Source organism: Coregonus clupeaformis, chromosome 14 (assembly GCF_020615455.1).
Source record: "Coregonus clupeaformis isolate EN_2021a chromosome 14, ASM2061545v1, whole genome shotgun sequence".
In the NCBI taxonomy this organism is placed as follows: Eukaryota; Metazoa; Chordata; class Actinopteri; order Salmoniformes; family Salmonidae; genus Coregonus; species Coregonus clupeaformis.
The window spans coordinates 25,622,712-25,646,408 of record NC_059205.1 but is presented as its reverse complement, the minus strand read 5'-3'; the positions used below and the strand labels follow the sequence as shown (position 1 = coordinate 25,646,408).

General features: G+C 42.5%; 1 protein-coding gene across 2 annotated transcripts in view; it reads left to right on the top strand.

Moving 5' to 3' along the window:
• The window catches only part of LOC121581260 (copine-8), a 114,236-nt gene that overhangs the window by 43,011 nt on the left and 47,528 nt on the right, over positions 1-23,697 (top strand). For both annotated transcript variants that reach the window (XM_041896769.2, XM_041896768.2), the window contains exons 4-6: positions 2,193-2,296; positions 8,124-8,163; positions 14,444-14,520. In XM_041896769.2, coding sequence (XP_041752703.1) covers positions 2,193-2,296; positions 8,124-8,163; positions 14,444-14,520 — 221 coding nt within the window. The remainder of the gene's footprint in view (positions 1-2,192; positions 2,297-8,123; positions 8,164-14,443; positions 14,521-23,697) is intronic.

The following is a 23,697-nucleotide window of genomic DNA, read 5'->3' as shown; positions in this document are numbered from 1 at the left end:
TCCCCATCTCTTCATATTTTCCCTATGATGAATAATTTCTCATATATCAGACCCATATCACCACTATAGATAGCTCTGTTAGGTTCATGTGCATTTACAGTGAGGGAAAAAAGTATTTGATCCCCTGCTGATTTTGTAAGTTTGCCCACTGACAAAGACATGATCAGTCTATCATTTTAATGGTAGGTTTATTTGAACAGTGAGAGACAGAATAACAACAAAGAAATCCAGAAAAACGCATGTCAAAAATGTTATAAATTGATTTGCATTTTAATGAGGGAAATACGTATTTGACCCCTCTGCAAAACATGACTTAGTCCTTGGTGGCAAAACCCTTGTTGGCAATCACAGAGGTCAGATGTTTCTTGTAGTTGGCCACCAGGTTTGCATACATCTCAGGACGGATTTTGTCCCACTCCTCTTTGCAGATCTTCTCCAAGTCATTAAGGTTTCGAGGCTGACGTTTGGCAACTCGAACCTTCAGCTCCCTCCACATATTTTCTATGGGATTAAGGTCTGGAGACTGGCTAGGCCACTCCAGGACCTTAATGTGCTTCTTCTTGAGCCACTCCTTTGTTGCCTTGGCTGTGTGTTTTGGGTCATTGTCATGCTGGAATACACATCCACAACCCATTTTCAATGCCCTGGCTGAGGGTAGGAGGTTCTCACCCAAGATTTGACGGTACATGGCCCCGTCCATCGTCCCTTTGATGCGGTGAAGTTGTCCTGTCCCCTTAGCTGAAAAACACCCCCAAAGCATAATGTTTCCACCTCCATGTTTGATGGTGGGGATGGTGTTCTTGGGGTCATAGGCAGCATTCCTCCTCCTCCAAACACGGCGAGTTGAGTTGATGCCAAAGAGCTCCATTTTGGTCTCATCTGACCACAACACTTTCACCCAGTTCTGAATCATTCAGATGTTCATTGGCAAACTTCAGACGGGCATGTATATGTGCTTTCTTGAGCAGGGGGACCTTGCGGGCGCTGCTGGATTTCAGTCCTTTCAGTGTTACCAATTGTTTTCTTGGTGACTATGGTCCCAGCTGCCTTGAGATCATTGACAAGATCCTCCCGTGTAGTTCTGGGCTGATTCCTCTCCGTTCTCATGATCATTGCAACTCCACGAGGTGAGTTCTTGCATAGAGCCCCAGGCCGAGGGAGATTGACAGTTATTTTGTGTTTCTTCCATTTGCGAATAATCGCACCAACTGTTGTCACCTTCTCACCAAGCTGCTTGGTGATGGTCTTGTAGCCCATTCCAGCCTTGTGTACGTCTACAATCTTGTCCCTGACATCCTTGGAGAGCTCTTTGGTCTTGGCCATGGTGGAGAGTTTGGAATCTGATTGATTGATTGCTTCTGTGGACAGGTGTCTTTTATACAGGTAACAAGCTGAGATTAGGAGCACTCCCTTTAAGAGTGTGCTCCTAATCTCAGCTCGTTACCTGTATAAAAGACACCTGGGAGCCAGAAATCTTTCTGATTGAGAGGGGTCAAATACTTATTTCCCTCATTAAAATGCAAATCAATTTATAACATTTTTGACATGCATTTGTTTCTGGATTTTTTTGTTGTTATTCTGTCTCTCACTGTTCAAATAAACCTACCATTAAAATTATAGACTGATCATGTCTTTGTCAGTTGGCAAACGTACAAAATCAGCAGGGGATCAAATACTTTTTTCCCTCACTGTATTACTCTGCTTTTGTCATAAATGCCACCCTATTCCCTACATATGGGCCCTGGTCAAAAGTAGTGCACTATATAGGAAATAGGGTGTCATTTGGGAGGCAGCCTCGGTAATGTCACTCTCAAGTAATGAATTCTCAATATTTCATACATTTATTTATTTGAAATTGTGATGCACCATCAAATTCTTCGAGCAGTAAATTAATTTCTCTCTCCATTAGAAATCGTTTGTATGTCACGAATGTAGTCTGTCAAATACCCCCATTAAACTGAAGGAAATATCTTGCATGCTTTTGACCCTCAACCTTTTCATCCTCTCTCTCTCTCTCTCTCTCTCTCTCTCTCTCTCTCTCTCTCTCTCTCTCTCTCTCTCTCTCTCTCTCTCTCTCTCTCTCTCTCTCTCTCTCTCTCTCTCTCTCTCTCTCTCTCTCTCTCTCTCTCTCTCTCTCTCTCTCTCTCTCTCTCTCTCTCTCTCTCTCTCTCTCTCTCTCTCTCTCTCTAAAGTTTGGAAGGACAGAGGTGATTGAAAACACTCTCAACCCAGAGTTTGTTCGTAAATTCATCTTGGATTATTTCTTTGAGGAACGACAGAATCTGAGATTTGACCTGTAAGCAAAACTAAACATTTATATGTGCCTCTGTCTTTTTCACTACCTTTGTGTAGTTGTGTGTATAGTGTATAAAGGAGTGTATCTACAGTATGCATTGTTAGTACGGATTGGTGTCCCTGCCTAGTGTCCTGTCAGTGTGTGTGTGTGTGTGCGCGCGTGTGTGTGTGCATGCAGACGTGTATGTGTGTGTGTAGGTATTTAAATCTCTCTGACATGCGAGGGGTCAGGAGGTCACGTGGGCCCTCTCTCGCCGATACGAGAGTGAAAATTAAGTGCTGTGTGTGTGTGTCAGCGTCCGTTGTCATGACAACTGAAAGACCAACTAGGACCTGTAAAAGCCACATTATTTTACTGAGAGCGACACAACTAACTGAACACACAACTAACTGAATACACACGACTAATTGAATGATACACAAATTTCTATGTACACCAATAGCATTATTTACTCCATGTGAATTGGTCTGACTGGGACTGTAATAAACTATATATACAAAAGTATGTGGACACCCCTTCAAATTAGTGGATTCGGTTATTTCAGCCACACCCGTTGCTGACAGGTGTATAAAATCGAGCACACAGCCATGCAATCTCCATAGAAGTGGAAATGTCTAGGCGCAACAACGGCTCAGCCGTGAAGTGGTAGGCCACATAAGCTCACAGAATGGGACCGCTGAGTGCTGAAGCACGTAGCGTGTAAAAATTGTCTGTCCTCGGTTGCAACACACAGCACAAGTGTTCGTCGGGAGCTTCATGAAATGGCCGAGCAGCCGCACACAAGCCTAAGATAACCATGCGCAATGCCAAACGTTGGCTGGAGTGGTGTAAAGCTCGCCGCCATTGGACTCTGGAGCGGTGAAAATGCATTCTCTGGAGTGATGAATCACGCTTCACCATCTGGCAGTCCGACGGACTAATCTGAGTTTGGCCAGGAGAACGCTACCTGTCCCAATGCATAGTGCTAACTGTAAAGTTTGGTGGAGGGGGAATAAAGGTCTGGGGCTGTTTTTCATGGTTCGGGCTGGGCCCTTTAGTTCAAGTATACAATGACATTCTAGACGATTCTGTGCTTCCAACTTTATTGCACCAGTTTGGGGAAGACCCTTTCCTGTTTCAGCATGACAATGCCCCCGTGCACAAAGTGAGGTCCATACAGAAATGGTTTGTCGAGATCGGTGTGGAAGAACTTGACTGGCCTGCATTGAGCCCTGACCTCAACCCCATCGAACACCTTTGGGATGAATTGGAATGCCGATTGCGAGCCAGGCCTAATTGCTCAACATCGGTTCCTGACCTCACTAATGCTCTTGTGGCTGAATGGAAGCAAGTCCCCGCAGCAATGTTCCAACATCTAGTGGAAAGCCTTCCCAGAAGAGGGGAGTCTGTTATAGCAGCAAAAGGGTGACCAACTTCATATTAATGCCCATGATTTTGGAATGAGATGTTCGACGAGCAGGTGTCCACATACTCTTGGTCATGTAGTGTACATCTACTGATTCATGCCGTGTGACTGTGTGTGTGTAATGATGACGTTGTTTTTACCCTGGTGATGAGAACCGACAAGCGTGACTCACAATTCTCTCACTCTAATGAGAGGGGGACAGGAGTTATTACTGAGCTCAGGACAACCGCACCACATACACACACAAACATACACAAACACACACACACACACAGTCTGCATTTACATAACAGTGTAGCCATGTTCCAATCGTATGCATGCGTTAACTGTGTTTATAATTTAGACACACATGAAGCAACGTACTTCATCCATCACATGCACGCACACACACACACGTGTATACACACACACAGTCGGGGAGGTAGGACTACATGACAGGCTATACATAGACTAGGGAGCCCTAATGCAATTCAGCCAGGTGGAGGGAATGTAAATGGACTGTGTGTGTGTGTGGTGTGTGTGTGTGTGTGTGTGTGTGTGTGTGTGTGTGTGTGTGTGTGTGTGTGTGTGTGTGTGTGTGTGTGTGTGTGTGTGTGTGTGTGTGTGTGTGTGTGTGTGTGTGTGAGAGAGAGAGAGAATATGTGTATGTGTTAAGGGGGTGCGTGTGTTCACGACCTGTGTGTGTGTGTGTGTCTCCCCGCAGGCTTAAGATGTGTGTGTGTGTGTGTGTGGGCGAACATCAGGCCATACTACATCCTCCACTGATGGCTGTGCTCTGCTCAGATAGCTAACACTCTTTTTTTCTATTTTTACCTCCCTTCTCTCTCTCTCTCTCCCTTCTTCTGCTTCTCCCTCCTTCTCTCTCTCCCTCTTTTTCCTCTCCCGCTCTTTCTCCCCCCCACTGATCACTCTCTCTTCCTTGGTCTCTTTTCCCCTGTCTCCTTCTCTCTTTCCTTCCTTGTAGTTCTTTCTGGTTTGTGTCAGAGTAGACATGGAATAATATTCTGTCATTCATGTTATGGCTCGGTTGGTTTCTTGACTGTGTGGAAGCCTGTGTTTAAAGGTTAGTTAGGGCAGCTTTTCATTCTTGTTTATCCTGGTCTGAAATAGAATTTTCCCAGGCAAGCGAGTGGAGCTCTAGTCAAATGGGTTTCTGAGAGAGGTGGACAAGAGAGTGATGGAGCGCTGCTGGGTTGTGTTAATGTCAGAGCTGAGGCTTAACACACACACACAAACACACACACCACAAGCATGTGCACGCATACAAGCTGCTGATGCTCGCCTTTGGAAGACCTACATTAAAAAAAGTATAATAAATCAATTGAATATACACCATCACAATAAATCCATTATTTATTTTAGGAAGGTCCATCTAAAGAAACATGATATGAATCAAATGTATTTCAGAAGAACAGAATATGAGTTGGCCTACTGTATGTTATCTGGCTATGCGGCATGCTGTAGGCTTGTTCATTTAGCAGGCAAGATATGCTTAAGTCCTGTACCATTATTTTATATTATATTATTTTATAGTAAAAATAATATAATTGAACATAGCTGAATAAAATAGAAAGGATATTTTTCCCATTCTGGAGTGAGAGTGTGCATATGAAGGGCTATGTTGAGCGTAAAAGTGATCATTTGAAGCAGGTCCTATACGCTAGATTTAGAGTTATTTGAAATTAAACAATATATGGGCTGCATGATGCAACTATGGGCTATTAATGATTTGAGGAGGAGAGGAAACACATGGTGGTGAGATTTTCTGTAGCTAAAGGTAATGGGTCTGCCTATTAATTATGAAAATATAAAAAATGGGCTATATTACTAGGCTATTCAAAATAAAATATAAATTCACTATAATTGTAGGCTAACTCTGAATTTGTTTAATTTAGGCTAGAACAATTATATACCAAAGATATCTTAAATCAGTATTTATTTTGTTTTTCTGCTGTGTGTAGTATGTGGTCGGCTATGTATTGTATAACGACATAATCATTATATTAATTCAGGTTTTTTTTCAGGCTTGGGCTCATAAACAGTATAGGCCTATGCAGATGCATAAGCTCTAATATGCATATGGGTGTTTTGAATTAATCCTCACCTTAGAAAGCACTGTCCATTTCGTTCTGTTAGGCTTTGAAACAACATCCACAATGATCATGTTTTCCACTCAGTTTAAACCTGTTGTTGAACTTCTTTCTTCAAATTGATCAATCACAGTGAGGTGAGTTTCAATTGCACATACTGTTTTAATGATAAGTGTTTGAAGTGATTTTTGATAGCATTTGCATTGATGTCAGAGTGGTTAGAGGGACAATAGAGCCCTGAGTACTAGGCCATTAGCGACCTGATGGTCATTAGGGAGTTGTACAACAAACACATGTCCAGAGTGCATAAGAGGAGATTACCGTGACTCAACGGTCACATAGAATTTTACTGCGGTCATGACTCAGTGTGGCGGTAATACGGTCACCGCAACAGCCCTACGCACACCCGCACTCACACACCCACACACGCATACTGTACATCATGGACAGACTTATACATAAATATGCGCACGCACAGACGTGGTAGTGTGTGTTTGTGTGTGTGTTAGGTGTCGTGGGGCAGTTGTTTTGGTGGCTGAATAAATACAAAACACATGCCTTTGTGCTATGTGTCTCAGGAAATTATGTGTTCATGAATGTAAGTGATCTGTTTCAATGGAATAGAACATTTAGAGCTGCAGTGCCTCCAGTGCTTTGTGAGTTACATAACAAACATCCCAGAGCTCATTCTGACAGTACACTCAGAATGACAAATACACCATCCCATCTCACTGACAGTGGCAGTATGCTACATAAACTGTCCTGCTTGCTAGACGGGGAGAGTATGTGTGCGTGTGTGTCCGTGCAAGTCCATGTGCGACGTGTGTGTGTGTGTGTGTGTTAGGGGAGGCTGGCACAGGACTAGAGCCCAGAGACCCACGAGTATCACACAGAGAGAGATATTCCCTCTCAACTCCCATCAACAGAATCAGAGCTTACTGGTTGTTTGATGTGTGTAATTGAGTAAGGCCATCCTGTAGAGACAACATGGGCAGAGATCATAGTGGATGAAACACTGGCCTGATTGAATACGCAATTTCCCCTCAGGCACACATAATGTTTTCTGTCAACAGAATAATGTATATTTCTGGCCTATGTGATAGTGGGGAGGTGATGTTTTAATATGTGATTTAAATGGATTCTATGTTCTATGGCTGATGTTCTATAGCAGTGTTGCTCATCCTTTTTGTTAAAGCTCTAGTCTGGGATTTGGAAAGCTATTCAATGGTCAATGTTTCAATAGTCTCAGCTGTATATCAAAACAAGTGAGGGGACCCATTTAGTTGTTTTTCAAATAGCTGACTCAGTGTTTCACCTAGGATTTTCTTTCAGCAGCGGTGGCAAACTTATGGAGGGGATAGTGGGCGTGACCAATGGCAAAGTTTGGGGGCATCTAAAACCACAGAGACAAAATGTTGCTGTTTTATAGCTAATTTCCTTTAATTCTACACATTTTGCCATGGGGCTGAGAGAAAATATGCCGTTTAAAAGCTAATTTCCTGCAATTCTACACATTTTGCCATGGCTTATGTCTTGTTCTTATGCTATCTGAGTGACTAACAAAATCAATGGGGGCTGCATGCCATTACTTTTTGGGAATTTTAGATTCTCCCTGAGAGTCTAGTTTTTATTTTGATGATTGTTAGTTCTCAAAGATGATCTTCTTAAAAAATAGATTGCTCCATTATCTTTTCTACATAATTTACATATGGTTTTAGTTGTTTAAGTTTACACTGAAAATGTTTTACCATCACCAAAATTATTTTCCTTTTTCTTTTTTGCGTCAGAAAAACCACAGGGGCTACAGTATTGGGTCTTTGTACCACTGCATTGCTATCAGCTACGTGAGGCTCAGTCTCCATAATATTGCTTTCAAATATTACCTAAAAAATAGACATCTATTTTTAGTAGCTGTGTAAAATGACCTGGACTGTGAAATTACTTTGAATTGGTTCCTGAATCTGCAGCTGATTGCAGCCCTGTTGGACATGAACCCGCTTCCCGAACTGGCTCACACAGACACAGATAGACACCCGCATTGGTACAAGGATACAAACACAAGCGCACACACACTCACTCACACACACACACACACACACACACACACACACACTTAAACACCCAGGGAGTCATCTGCTTTGACATTTCAGGGTACTAAAATGATTGAAAAGCACAAGAAGACTTAATAATACTCTGTGTGACATCATTGCTTTATACATTTACTGAGCGGTCTAACTGAGAGTGTCCATTTCTGTGAATCATCTGCTGCTCGCAGCTGTACTGCTGTCATCTCCTTGCCCCTCTAACAGTGTGTTTCTCTTCTCTTTTCCAGGTATGACGTCGACTCAAAGAGCCCCAACCTGTCAAAACATGTAAGTCTCTCTCTTGTTTCCCTGTGTGTGTGTGTGTGTGTGTGTGTGTGTGTGTGTGTGTTTGTGTTTGTGTGCGCACGCGCGAGTGCATGTGCGCTTTGGGGGTTCATCCTATTGTCATTAGCACCCCCTTACTACAGTGGTTAATCTCTGTTCTATAATGACTGTGTTTAGTATTTCATAGTGGGGTTACCTCCCCTGGGTAGCCAGTGTGTTTTATCATAACTGTACGCGCACTCACGTGCTCTCGCTCACTCTCAGTTCCATGTGATGCGCTGTGTGTTCTCTACCTTCCCTGCCCCTCGCCGGTCTATTGTCATCACTGTGAATAAAAGCACACAGATCAGAGTAATTTAATGTAACAATGCCATCAGTCTGTCTTTGTTGACACACAATAAACCCTGAATCTTCTTTATAATGCAATTATTTTATTTACATTTAGATAGGCAGGCAGGCAGGCAGGCAGGCAGATGTCCCAATGGGATCTATTTTTATCTTATCTGGCTTATAAAATCTAGAATAAGCGATGCAGATTACCTGCTGCATTCTTACCACGAGGACCCCATCTATGCCTGTCACAAGCGCGGGGAATTGCTCATTCATGTGGTCCCTTTCTCTCTTCTGCACACCACTCTATTCCACTAATGTATCTCTGTCTGCTAGCTCCCCCCAAGGAGTTTGAGTTCTGTACTTTTGCCTTGGACACCTGTTCAGAGATTGACCCCATTGAATTAAAATAAATTGAATGGAAATAGTCCTAGAGCAAGGGCCGCGTGTGTGCAGGCTTTCCTGCCAGCCCAACTCTAACACACCTGATTCAGATACGTTGATTCTGTCTTACAATAATCCATCTAAAGAAAATAACTAGGGTGGACTGAGTCTTAGGCTAGGTAGAGGAGTGATATTGCAACTATGGTGCATCTGTAAGAATACAGGAATGATGGTTGAAGACAAGGTTTCCAGTTTTGGTTATTTTAACAAAGGCACAGCACAAGGACACAGGAGCACATGGGGAATAGGATGGAGATAGCCGGTAGGTAAGGTTGTGTGGTTCTGGAGGATACAAAGGAGATACAACATTTTAGGATATACACAAAGCAAAGTGCCATAATAGGAGAATGTAAAAAGGTATAACAAACAGGGCTAACAGGAACAAAGGACATCACCAATAACTAAGGAACTCATGGTGTATATATATATATATATATAGACATTGTCCCATTGACACGCACTACTCAGCCCGTACTCTACACAGACCGGTGTGGCATAAACAATCGGAGCTGCAGTAGGCCAATATGCAAATAGACCATTGCCATATATGGATCTGTGCCATTTACTTTTAACTGGACTGTGTTTACAGCATGAGCGGTCGTGAGTAGATGCACTTGTTTTGAGATCAAAGCTTCATGTAGCCACGTGTGCACCTTTTTAGTCAGCAATAGGGGAGTGATTGATTCTACAAGAGCACAAAACGTAGACATTTCTAGACATCTTTGAAAAGCGAGTCAGGTGAAGAGCTTTATGTTTTTTGTCTTAAAGGGGCAGTGTTGTATTTTGAGACAGGCTTGAATAAGCTAAGGAGCCAATAGGCAGAGGGTAGCATAATTTGTCTGATTCTCTGTAATAATGGTATGGGAATAATAATGCATTTTATTTTGTAAAGGGGTTTCTTGCATCAAACAACACAACATTTTCAGTCACCTACTTGTCTGAAGGACAAGTGGATAAACAGGTTGTCAAGCCCTGCATGTATTTTCTTCAAAGTCTCATGGAATGTAGGCCTACATTGAACACCACACATTTGCTGCTACTGAAAGAACAGCTATTTCCGTGTAAAAATGTTATGGGATGCATTTTCTCCATTGTTTTTGATGGTAGGCCACTCTGGTAGACCTACATTATGATCAAATAGCCACATCAGCCTACTTGGCCACTGCTAAAACTGTAACTTAAAGCGGGTACAGCCTCAGTGTTCATAGTAAATGCGTGTTGGAACTTAATGATGGTGTTGGAGTCGTGCTTGGCCACGCAGTCGTGGGTGAACAGGGAGTAAAGGAGGGGACTAAGCACACACCCCTGAGGGGCTCCCGTGTTGAGGATCAGCGTGGCAGATGTGTTGTTGCCTACCCTTACCACCTGGGGGCGAACTTTCAGGAAGTCCAGGATCCAGTTGCAGAGAGAGGTGTTTAGTCCCAGGGTCCTTAGCTTAGTGATGAGCTTTGAGGGCACTATGGTGTTGAACGCTGTGCTGTAGTCAATGATCAGCATTTTCACGTAGGTGTTCCTTTTGTCCAGGTGGGAGAGGGCAGTGTGGAGTGCAATAGAGATTGCGTCATCTGTGGATCTGTTGGGGCGATGTGCAAATTGGAGTGGGTCTAGGGTTTCTGAGATGATGGTGTTGATGTGAGCCATGACCAGCCTTTCAAAGCACTTCATGGCTACAGAAGGGTCGGTAGTCATTTAGGCAGGTTACCTTCGCGTTCTTAGGCACAGGGACTATGGTGGTCTGCTTGAAACATGTAGGTATTACAGACTCGGTCAGGGACAGGTTGAAAATGTCAGTGAAGACCCTTGCCAGTTGTTCAGCGCATGCTCTGAGTACACGTTCTGGTAATCCGTCTGGCCCTGCGTTCTTGTTAATGTTGACCTGTTTAAAGGTTTTACTCACATCGGCTACGGAGAGCGTGATCACACAGTCGCCCACAACAGCTGGTGCTCTCATGCATGCTTCAGTGTTGCTTGCATATAATTAATTTAGCCCGTCTGGTAGGCTTGTGTCACTGGGCAGTTTGCTGTTGGGTTTCCCTTTGTAGTCTGTAATAGTTTGCAAGCCATGCCACATCCGACGAGCATCAGAGCCGATGTAGTAGGATGCAATCTTAATCCTGTATTGACGCTTTGCCTGTTTGATGGTTCGTCGGAGGGCATAGCGTGATTTCTTATAAGCGTCCGGGTAGGTGCCCACTCCTTGAAAGCGGCAGCTCTACCCTTTAGCTCAGTGCGGATGTTGCCTGTAATCCATGGCTTCTGGTTGGGGTATGTACTTATGGTCACTGTGGGGACAACTTCATCAATATTGAGGAAGTCGGTGACTGATGTGGTATACTCCTCAATGCCATCAGATGAATCCCGGGACATATTCCAGTCTGTGCTAGCAAAACAGTCCTGTAGCTTAGCATCTGCGTCATCTGACCACACAGCCATGCACACAGCCATGCAATGTCCATAGACCGCCGAATGCTGAAGTGCATAAAAATCGTCTGTCCTCGGTTGCAATACTCACTACCGAGTTCCAAACTGCCTCTGGAAGCAACATCAGCACAATAACTGTTCGTCGGGAGCTTAATGAAATGGGTTTCCATGGCCGAGCAGCTGCACACAAGCCTAAGATCACCATGCGCAATGCCAATCTGGCAGTCCGACGGACAAATCAGGGTTTGGCGGATGCCAGGAGAACGCTACCTGCCCCAATGCATAGTGCCAACTGTAAAGTTTGGTGGAGGAGGAATAATGGTCTGGGGCCGTTTTTCATGGTTCGGGCTAGGCCCCTTAGTTCCAGTGAAGGGAAATCTTAACACTACAGCAAACAATGACATTCTAGACGATTCTGTGCTTCCAACTTTGTGGCAACAGTTTGGGGAAGGCCTTTTCCTGTTTCAGCATGACAATGCCTCCGTGCACAAAGCGAGGTCCATACAGAAATGGTTTGTCGAGATTGGTGTGGAAGAACTTGACTGGCCTGCACAGAGCCCTGACCTTAGCCTCATCAGACACCTTTGGGATGAATTGGAACCCCAACTGCGAGCCAGGCCTTATTGCCCAACATCAGTGCCTGACCTCACTAATGCTCTTGTGGCTGAATGAAAGCATGTCCCTGCAGCAATCCTGCAGCAATGTTCCAACATCTAGTAGAAAGCCTTCTCAGAAGAGTGGAGGCTGTTATAGCAGCAAAGGGGTGACCAACTCCATATTAATGCACATGATTTTGGAATGAGATGTTCGACAAGCAGGTGTACACATACTTTTTATCATGTAGTGTAATTTTATATATATTATATATATATATATAAATAGATAGATAGATAGATATAATTAGATATACAGGCTAGGAAGTTGACAAAGTTAGCATTATACAATCTCCAATAACACATGAAAAGGCACTTATTTAAACGCAGGTACGCACAAAAAAAGGACACATGGAAATGGGAACAAACTGCATTTATAGCTGAGGAAGGGAGAGGAATGGTGATTGTCAGAGTGAGTTCAGGTGTGGTGAATTGGCAGTAGAGGAGGCATGTCCAGAGGTGAATTAGAGTGTTTGTGGAATGACATGACCCTTCAGAACACCATCCATACCAATCAGGATTTGTGATGCTGCCTTAACCACCTAATATTGCTAATTATGGTCTCAAAGGACACTGATTACATTGGACTCACTGGACTGAAAGCATTATCCCACTATTATCCTGGCATTATCTTACCTAATGATCACCATAAGCTCAGTGTGCTATTAGCAAAATGCTCATGTTCCTCCTATTATTTCATACTTAGATTGACTAGATTCATATAGCATTTCTTTCCCTGTCCTATCTTATCAGCTCTCCTGTTTTTGCTTGGGCAATTTTGAAAAACCAGTCTGCCCACATTGCAGGGAAATCACATGGTCTGGTTAGACTTTGTTTGGCAAACAAATGTTTAAGGATGAAGGTCATTAGAGAAACACAAACAATGAGAACATGAGAATGAGTTATTACATGTTTGACCTTAAGGGATACCTTTTCTGTTATTTGGATAGACTGTATATGTTGGCTTTTCACATGGCATGTGTCATGCATAGCTGTATTTACCATCACCTGACTAATATGTAATTGATAATCTGTTTGGTAATGTTTTAGATTAGTATTCTAACAAGGTGCACATAGCGAGCAGTGTGTAATATTTTCCATGAAAGAAAGGATAAGAGGGGGAGTGGCCACTGTGATGTGGGCCAATCACCTTTACCATCAATACTTTGCAGTCATGGAAAATAACGGACATTTTCCCACAATGATTTGATGTGGGGAGTACAAGAGATTCTCCTCTACCTGTTGGTGTTGGTACTATTAACGCAATAATAAAGCCCATATCCCCTGGTCCACTGCCTGTCGTGGTTGCGTAAAACACATTGCATTAACGTTGCAGTCACATTGTTTATCCCTAAAGGTACGCAACCAGGGACCCTAGCACACACGCATGCACACACACGCATGCACATCACACACACTGTTAGTTACAAGGCTTTTCTCACTGGTCCTCCATTCTGGCACTGTCTACCCCAATTTCAGAGATGTTCACGCTGGATACAACATTATTCTCTCTCCCTATCCCTCTCTCTCTCTCCTTCCCTCCGCCCCCAATCTCTCTCTCTCTCTCTCTCTCTCTCTGTGTCTCTCTCTCTCTCTCTGTCTCTGTCTCTCTCTCTGTCTCTCTCTCTCCGTCTCTGTCTCTGTCTCTGTCTCTCGCTCTCCTTCCCTCACTTCCTCGATCAGGCATAAAAACAGGGTGAAATCAATAATCTCAGGCTGGGAATGACACTTGGCGGTTTTAGAGGCTGCTTAGCCACCCCTGGCCATCCCTCTGGGGAAATCCACTGGAGATAAACCTTTACTGTGTTAACATGTGAGAGACAGACAGACAGGCAGGCAAGCAGGCAGGGCAGGTGTGCTAGTGGAGCTGGAGTGGAAATCAGACCTGGGTTCGAATACTATTTGAAGTCTTTTCAAATACTTTATCTAGGTTTTGATTGAGTTTGCCTGCGGCAATGGAACCCATAGAATAATCCTAAAACTGATAAACTGACCATTTGGTAACCCAGGCTGGCTAGAGCAAATGCTTAAAGTATTTCAAATAGTATTTGAACCCAGGTCTGGCTGCTGGAGCACGCTGGAAATAAGTGGGCTATAAAACCTGTAGGGATTATACAGCACACACTGCTTATACTAGACAGTGTGGTCAGAGGAGACCACAGTGAGATTCCATTATAAAGTGTTGGTCTTTTTCCAGACACTGGCTAATAGAATCACAAGGGTCCCGTCCCCCGTCCCCAAACGTGATTCATTGTATTAATGTCAATGTCATGTTTCATAAAGAGTATTCTATGCACACTATTGGATGGGAGTCCGCTGTGTGTGGTTTGTGTGGATGTGTGCACCCATGCATGCGTGTGTGTCTCCTATATCTTCCACTTCACCAGAATGTGTCCAAATATATATAACTTGTATCTCTGTCTCTGTTTCTGTAGGACTTCCTTGGCCAGGCGTTCTGTACGTTGGGAGAGGTGGTGGGATCGCTGGGCAGCCGCATGGAGAAACCTCTCGTGTGAGTAACTCTGTTCCTCCATTTTAAACCAATTAACTCTAACCTCTGACTCCTATTATACGGTTTCACTCTAACCTCCAGCCTCCATGCTATACAACATCACGACACTCACATCGCAAACCCATATACAGTATGGTCCTTTGTAGCTCAGTTGGTAGAGCATGGCACCAGGATAGTGGGTTTAATTCCCGGGACCACCCGTATGTTAAATGTATGCATGCATGACTGTAAGTCACTTTGTCTGCTAATTGTTGCCAATTATGCTAAATGGCATAATTGGCAACAAATTAAAACATATTCTATAAAGATTCTATATGCAGGCTAACCCTGACCCAGTTCTTATGGCATTCACTCACCTGATCATTATAGAATTTACACCCACACACACAATTATAACTCTGGTTCACCATTTTACATCATCACTTTAACCCTGACCTCTGATCTACTTCTCATGGCTGTCATTCACCTGTCATTTATTCTGAAATACTTACATCCACACACACAATTACTAGTGCACGTTTATTGTCGACATATCAGTCTTTGATACACAAGAAAGTGTGGGATGTCCATGAACTGTGTTTTATTGACACTTTGTTCATTGTCATGACCTGAAGACAAAAAATACCAATAAACACACATTCTCCCATATATACAGTGATACACACAATACCCCATAATGTCAAAGTGGAATTATGTTTTTAGAAATGTTTACAAATTAATTAAAAATGAAAAGCTGAAATGTCTTGAGTCAGTAAGTATTCAACCCCTTTGTTATGCATGTCTAAATAAGTTCAGGAGTATAAATGTGCTTAACAAGTCATATAATAAGTTGATTGGACTCAATCTGTGTGCAATTATAGTGTTTAACATGATTTCTGAATGACTACCTCATCTCTGTAACCCACACATACAATTATCTGTAAGGTCCCTCAGTTTCAAACACAGATTACACCACAAAGACCAGGGAGGTTTTCCAATGCCTCACAAAGAAGGGCACCTATTGGTAGATGGGTAAAAATAAAGCAGACATTGAATATCCCTTTGAGCATGGTGAAGTTATTTATTACACTTTGGATGGTGTATCGATACACCCAGTCACTACAAAGATGCAGGCGTCCTTTCTAACTCAGTTGCCGGAGAGGAAGGAAACCTCTCAGGGATTTCATCAATGGTGAGTTTAAAACAGAGTTTGGCTGTGATAGAACAAAACTGAGGATGGATCAACAACATTGTAGTTACTCCACAATACTAACCTAATTGACAGAGTGAAAAGAAGGAAGTCTGTACAGCATAAAATATTCCCAAACATGCATCCTGTTTGCAACTAGGCACTGTGTAGTTGGGTGAGAAAAATACATCTATTTTTTTAATTCAGTCTGTAACACAACAAAATATGGAGTAAGTTAAGGGGTATGAATACTTTCTGAAGTATGTGACCGCACTCCTCACAGCTGACGCATAATAGCCAGTTATGAAATGACAGCCTACAAACCCACTTTCTCTAGGTTACTGGGTTGACTGCTGAACAGTCTGCTGCTATCGCAGGTCTCTGTGTATCTGGGGTCAAAAATCACCTGGAGTTTTACTGTAGGAGGGAAATCACTCATGAATTCAAAGGCATAGCATAAGTCTCTGAGCACTGAAGTAACGAGGCTGTTGGGAACATGCATTGAGGGTGGAGGTGTGTGTGTGTGTCTGTGTGTGTGTGCTTTTTAACACCACTCCCTCATGGTGGGTTTTCCTGTTAACAGCAGGTGTGAGCTCATTCTCTCTAATGAGATGTTTTCTCACACACAGACACACACACACACGATAATGCTAACGCTGATGCTCATTACTAGAATTCTGCTAGTTTATGCCTTTCTCTCCTCTCTCTTCCTCACATACATTGTCACAATCCCAGTCTCGTTTGTTTGACTATAGTTAAAGGAAAAATCCACTCTCAAACTATCTTCTGGTATTTTCTTCATTAGTCCAATGTTGATACAGTCCCAAAATGTTTTGCATGTCAGCAGTCAGGTTTTCAAGAAGCAAAGTGTCAGTTGCCATATCATCATGCTGATACAAAATGCCAACAAACAAAAAAACAAACAAAATATTGAGTGGTGTTTCCCTTTAAAGGATGTCCGCTTACTGTAGCTATTGGAAAGATCAGTCAGTCTCACCCTAGATTGTGTGCTGAGATTGTCAAACCTGATCCAAAGTACAGTATCATACAGTTGCATAGTTCTGTACTATAGGAACACAAAGTATGTATCATACAGTTAGTTGCATACTTCCTCAAGGAACACAAGTTACACAACACACTGACTTCACTGCATCTTTTTATTACAGAATGAAGAGACTTTATTGATATCCAGGGGTGAACTCAGTTTGAATTAGTTTGAGTCAGTCATGGATTTTGGATGATGGTAATTGGCCAGCCAAATGACCGCGGTCTCCGTAATAACCATTCGAATAGCATTTTTTTTGTTATGTAATTTTTCTTTGACACATTTTCTGCTCTCCTTCGCTCCGATGGCATGTGCTGCCATAGAAATAGAATGAATGGAACAGGCGTCCCCATTCAAGTCAATGGTGACATAATGGGTGGACTGGTGGCCATTGCGAGTGTACCCATAGGAGCAACGCAGGAAGTAAAAGCAGTATCAATATGTGATGTGACTTGTTGATTCAACTCAACTGAAATTACAAAAAAATTATTCCATTGCATGATCCACATCAGTTAACATAATTTGAATGAACATTCTACATTTCCTTGGAAATTATTGCATCACAATATCAGGCAGCCATTGCGACTGTACCAATGAGTTTACCAGTCAAATTGCCAGGGTTAGAGGTTCCAAGCCTGTTCTATTCATTCTATTTCTATTTGTGCTGCTGCTGCATTGTGTGGGGGCAACCGAAGACTTGTTTGTTTCAGCAAGGAGTAACAAAGTTTCAGCAAGTTGTTAAGAGTCCATGTTACCACAGAAACAAACTCGACTGCACGAATGCCCAGCCGTCCAGTCTTCAGTCAGCTGTTCGCTCCCATTAAAAAAAAATGTTTTTATGGTTATGAGTTATTTTATTTTCATGACGGTCTTCATCCATAACCGGCGGTTACACAGTTGTACGGTTATGGTAATTTTCCAGCCCTACTTTGAATAGTTGTAGTAGTTAGAGAAGATCATTGTCGCTCTGTGGCCTTTGTCCTTTCATTTGAAAGGAACATCATTAAGAGGAGTCTGCAGACAACAATGTTCTGTGTCCTCTGTTTAATTTAGTGAATTGCCATAAGGCAAAAGTGATAACTAAGTGGCTCGGGGAACAAAACATCGACATTTTGGGTCCATGGCCAGGAAACTCCCCAGACCTTAATCCCACTGAGAACTTGTGGTCGATCCTCAAGAGGCGGGTGGACTAACAAAAACCCACAAATTCTGACAAACTCCAAGCATTGATTATGCAAGAATGGGCTGCCATCAGTCAGGATGTAGCCCAGAAGTTAATTGACAGCATGCCAGGGCGGATTGCAGAGGTCTTGAAAAAGAAGGGTCAACACTACAAATGTTGACTCTTTGCATAAACTTAATGTAATTGTCAATAAAAACCTTTGACACTTATGGAATGCTTGTAATTACAGTGCGGAAAAAAAGTATTTAGTCAGCCACCAATAGTGCAAGTTCTCCCACTTAAAAAGATGAGAGAGGCCTGTAATTTTCATCATAGGTACACGTCAACTATGACAGACAAATTGAGATTTTTTTTCTCCAGAAAATCACATTGTAGGATTTTTTATGAATTTATTTGCAAATTATGGTGGAAAATAAGTATTTGGTCACCTACAAACAAGCAAGATTTCTGGCTCTCACAGACCTGTAACTTCTTCTTTTAAGAGGCTCCTCTGTCCTCCACTCGTTACCTGTATTAATGGCACCTGTTTGAACTTGTTATCAGTATAAAAGACACCTGTCCACAACCTCAAACAGTCACACTCCAAACTCCACTATGGCCAAGACCAAGGAGCTGTCAAAGGACACCAGAAACAAAATTGTAGACCTGCACCAGGCTGGGAAGACTGAATCTGCAATAGGTAAGCAGCTTGGTTTGAAGAAATCAACTGTGGGAGCAATTATTAGGAAATGGAAGACATACAAGACCACTGATAATCTCCCTCGATCTGGGGCTCCACGCAAGGTCTCACCCCGTGGGGTCAAAATGATTACAAGAACGGTGAGCAAAAATCCCAGAACCACACGGGGGGACCTAGTGAATGACCTGCAGAGAGCTGGGACCAAAATAACAAAGCCTACCATCAGTAACACACTACGCCGCCAGGGACTCAAATCCTGCAGTGCCAGACGTGTCCCCCTGCTTAAGCCAGTACATGTCCAGGCCCGTCTGAAGTTTGCTAGAGTGCATTTGGATGATCCAGAAGAGGATTGGGAGAATGTCATATGGTCAGATGAAACTTTGAAAATTGGTAAAAACTCAACTCGTCGTGTTTGGAGGACAAAGAATGCGGAGTTGCATCCAAAGAACACCATACCTACTGTGAAGCATGGGGGTGGAAACATCATGCTTTGGGGCTGTTTTTCTGCAAAGGGACCAGGACGACTGATCCGTGTAAAGGAAAGAATGAATGGGGCCATGTATCGTGAGATTTTGAGTGAAAACCTCCTTCCATCAGCAAGGGCATTGAAGATGAAACGTGGCTGGGTCTTTCAGCATGACAATGATCCCAAACACACCGCCCGGGCAACGAAGGAGTGGCTTCGTAAGAAGCATTTCAAGGTCCTGGAGTGGCCTAGCCAGTCTCCAGATCTCAACCCCATAGAAAATCTTTGGAGGGGAGTTGAAAGTCTGTGTTGCCCAGCGACAGCCCCCAAAACATCACTGCTCTAGAGGAGATCTGCATGGAGGAATGGGCCAAAATACCAGCAACAGTGTGTGAAAACCTTGTGAAGACTTACAGAAAACGTTTGACCTGTGTCATTGCCAACAAAGGGTATATAACAAAGGATTGAGAAACTTTTGTTATTGACCAAATACTTATTTTCCACCACAAGTTGCAAATAAATTCATAAAAAATCCTACAATGTGATTTTCTGGATTTTTTTTCTCATTTTGTCTGTCATAGTTGACGTGTACCTATGATGAAGATTACAGGTCTCTCTCATCTTTTTAAGTGGGAGAACTTGCACAATTGGTGGCTGACTAAATACTTTTTTTCCCCACTGTATACCACAGTAACGTCTGACAAAAATATCTCATAACTCTGAAGCAGCGAACTTTGTGAAGACCAATACTTGTGTCATTCTCAAAACTTTTGACCACGACTTGATTACTTCCCATTGCAAAACACATTTCATGTTTAGCACACAAAGTAACTGGTGACCTAAAGTTTAAAGTAGAACTGACAGCGTTTTAACTACTTTGCAGATTTGAAACAAACAGACAATCATAATATCAGTAAAAATATAAAATTCCCAGTTTATGCTACAAAACCAACTTCGTAAGATAGGTTCTATTTGACTCAACATTCCATGACGTACAGGAAGGCATTGTTGGCAGAATAGATGGATGCAGTTCAATGCATGATTAATATAATTCACCAATACATTTCTTGGTAGTCCAAAAAATATTGCTATCAGGTTGTAAATCACAGCTGGCCTGGAACATTGTTTGCTGCCTCCATTCGGGATGCACTGTTTCAGTTTCAATTACTCAATATTCTGGACAAAAACTGACAAATGTAACTAAGGCTGGGAATGTCAATACAATAAAACTAGCAAGGGCAGTGATCACATGTCAGTCATAACGTGGCTAATAGGCTAGCGTATCTATTTATGTAGCAAGCTAAAAACACAGAGTCTAACATTAGCTAGATAGCTAGCTGCTAGGAGGATGTCATGTCATGCCATTGGAGGAGTGGGTGAGTGACTGACTTTTTCCCCTCATATCGTTTTTCAGTGGCTATACACAGCTAGAGATGCTGGTGTCATTTGGTTATCTAGCAAGAAATTGAACGACTGTTATCCAGGTAGCATATCGCTTGCGTTCGCAAATTCACTATGGCTATATACTCAGATTTCAGAGCACTCTTGTCTGAGTGTGCCAGGGGGCAGAACAACTGATGAATTTACAAACGCGCAACACCCGCTGAATATGACCGGTGTCAGTAAACATAGGCAAAAAAAGTAATCGTTAGTCAAGAACTCTCTAAATAACATTTAAACAGCCTAACCAGCTCTGCTACAGCGAGTAAAATTATCAGAGTGAGGTGTTCTCTCATTTGTGTCTGGGAGTAGCTAGCTAGCCAACTTTAGCCAGTTAGCTTGGGTGCTTTGTTGGGATAAGCATGCATTGGCAGGCAAGCTACCATAAGGACGAGGAGATTACAATTCCCCATCATTTATCAGCGCAATGTTGACAGCCAACTAGCTGAAAAAAGTTTGAGGGTTTATCTAATGTTCCTTCATTAGATTTTAGCTCATCTTGCTCTGGCTAGCATTAGTTGTTGATCTTGTTGTTTTGCAAGTCGCGCTGTGTGCAACTGCCTGTAAACACACAGTCCAGTTCAAAGTGAATGATGGCAGGCCCATGTGGCAAATGGCTTGTTTGTATAAAGGCCTACTGTAGCTCTGAATGGCTATAGCGCACCGGTCTGTGTAGACTCCAGTCCTGGACAAGACAGATGTTTTATTTCCTGCAGTATCTATTAATTGTACAAACGCACAGCCGCTTTCCCACCTTATATTGCTATAGAATTTTCACAAATGCCTTAGTATACTTAATTCCCAAACATTCTAAGAAGTTATGAAAATGTGAAAATGACCATATCTAAGTGCTCGCTTGTCTTCCTGGGGGTGTATATGAACAGATTTTATTAAGATTTCATGTTGCTTAAATGCTGTGAGTTCCACTTTAAACGCAACAATGTTTCACACACATAAGTTATTTTCAAAGAGATGGTTAACAGCAAGCGCGTTGCAATAGAAAACACAGTTCCACTTACCAGATGATGATCATTTGAAACTTAACTTCTTGTTGAAAGTTATTGAAAAGGGAGAAGCTAACAAATTAGCAACAACATCCTCTTTGATAACACCTGCTGCAGCCACTGCAAACTAGCCACCACAAAAGCAATGTTATTATGGTGGTGATTTGACAAAATTACAATCATGTTCTTAAATTGGACTCGCATTTTTCTGGTCTTGGTCTTGACTCGGTTTCGGACCCATTGTCGTTCCCCTCCCGGTCTTGGTCTTGACTCGGTCTCGCCCCTCCTCCGGTCTTGGTCTTTACTCTGACTCGATTTGCTCCGGTCTTGGTCCTGAATCGGTCTCACTTTAGGTGGTCTCAAACACAACACTGGGTCATGACCCTCCCAATATTAGAAACAGGTGAAATTGATCCCCCCCCCACTATAAATCAAATAAATATGTCACAACTAGCTGTTACCAATTGTCACTCGAGATGCGCACATCGTCACTTCGCAATAGAAACCTTCTCCATTTGAAAAATATCATTTTCTATATAATTCTTATTCGTGCTCATGAATTGACCATGTTAAATGTGACTGTACTTCTTTATTTGTTACAAGTTAGCTGACAGAAGTAATGTTTAGAGAGAGAGAGAGAGAGAGAGAGAGAGAGAGAGAGAGAGAGAGAGAGAGAGAGAGAGAGAGAGAGAGAGAGAGAGAGAGAGAGAGAGAGAGAGAGAGAGAGAGAGAGAGAGAGAGAGAGAGACTGTTCTCCTTTTTCACAAACCACGTCCTCTGAGGACCGGGCCAAACCAAGCATAATTTAAGGAATTGTGTAAAGCCACAGAAAGCTGTAGCTACGGTGAGAACATAATTTCCAATCCATCAAATTCTTCATTGTATATTATTCATGGTCAAATTTACCTCTTTCAAATATTGGGATGGTCATTCACCCCCCCCACATGCTCACTCACTACATATATTATGCATTTCTTTAGTCTCGTTTCAAAACTTTGCATGCACTTCATTGCACTTTCAATGAATCTATCCTGTTGCTTCAAGCTCGGATCAGCTGCCTAAAAGCAATTTCTTGGCATCTCTTCAAATGTATATGTCTTTATAATAGGATTTTCCAGTTGAAGAGAGCTGTGACGAGCTGGATTGAAAATTATAAACAAACGCCAATCTGGCAGCCCCGTGTGGGTGCTCCACACTCTTCACCGCACGGCTCACATCAGAGTGCTACTCTTGGCCTCATTTCAAACCTCACACACACGCATGCACACTCACATAAGCAAGTATAAACACACACATGCATGCCTGTAAGCTGTTTATATATATTTATTTATTTGCTTTTCACATACATGTTATTATTAGTAATACAATAATAATACTATAATAATGAATTATTACAACATAGCATTAATTGTATTTTCCAGGTGGGGGGAGGAGATGGTGCACGTATGCTGGAACACACACACACTCCCCTGCCACCTCCTGGGTAGCAGTCACCATGGTGATAGTCATTCCAGTAAACATGTAGATATTGTGTTGTATTGGCCCTTTCGGATACCTTTCCAAAGTGCAAAACGATGTCAGTACTCCCTCTTTTCCCTCTTCTCATACTCAAGTCATTACTGACAATGATGTCTATAACCTTTTTAATTCAGCACTATTCTTTTAGGGTATTGCTATAGACCACCAAGTGCTAACACTCAGTATCTAGATCATTTGTGTGAACTGCTTGATAGTGTATATGATGTAAACAGAGAGGTCTACTTTCTTGGGGACCTGAATGTTGACTGGTTTTCATCAAGCTGTCTGCTCAAGAGGAAGCTTCTAACTGTAACCAGTGCCTGTAATCTGGTTCAGGTTATTAATCAACCTACCAGGGTGTTTACAAACACTACAGGAACAATATCATCCACATGTATTGCTCACATTTTTACTAATACTGTAGAACTTTGTTCTAAAGCTGTATCCATAACCATTGGATGCAGTGATCACTATATCCAGGAAAGCCAAGGTTCCAAAAGCTGGGCCTGAAATAGTTCAGGAGTCTTATGGCTTGGGGGTATAAGCTGATAAGAAGACTTTTGGACCTAGAGTTGGTGCTCCGGTATCGCTTGCCGTGGGGTAGCAGAGAGAACAGTCTACAACTAGGGTGGCTGGAGTCTTTGGCATTTTTTACTGCCTGGTATAGAGGTCCT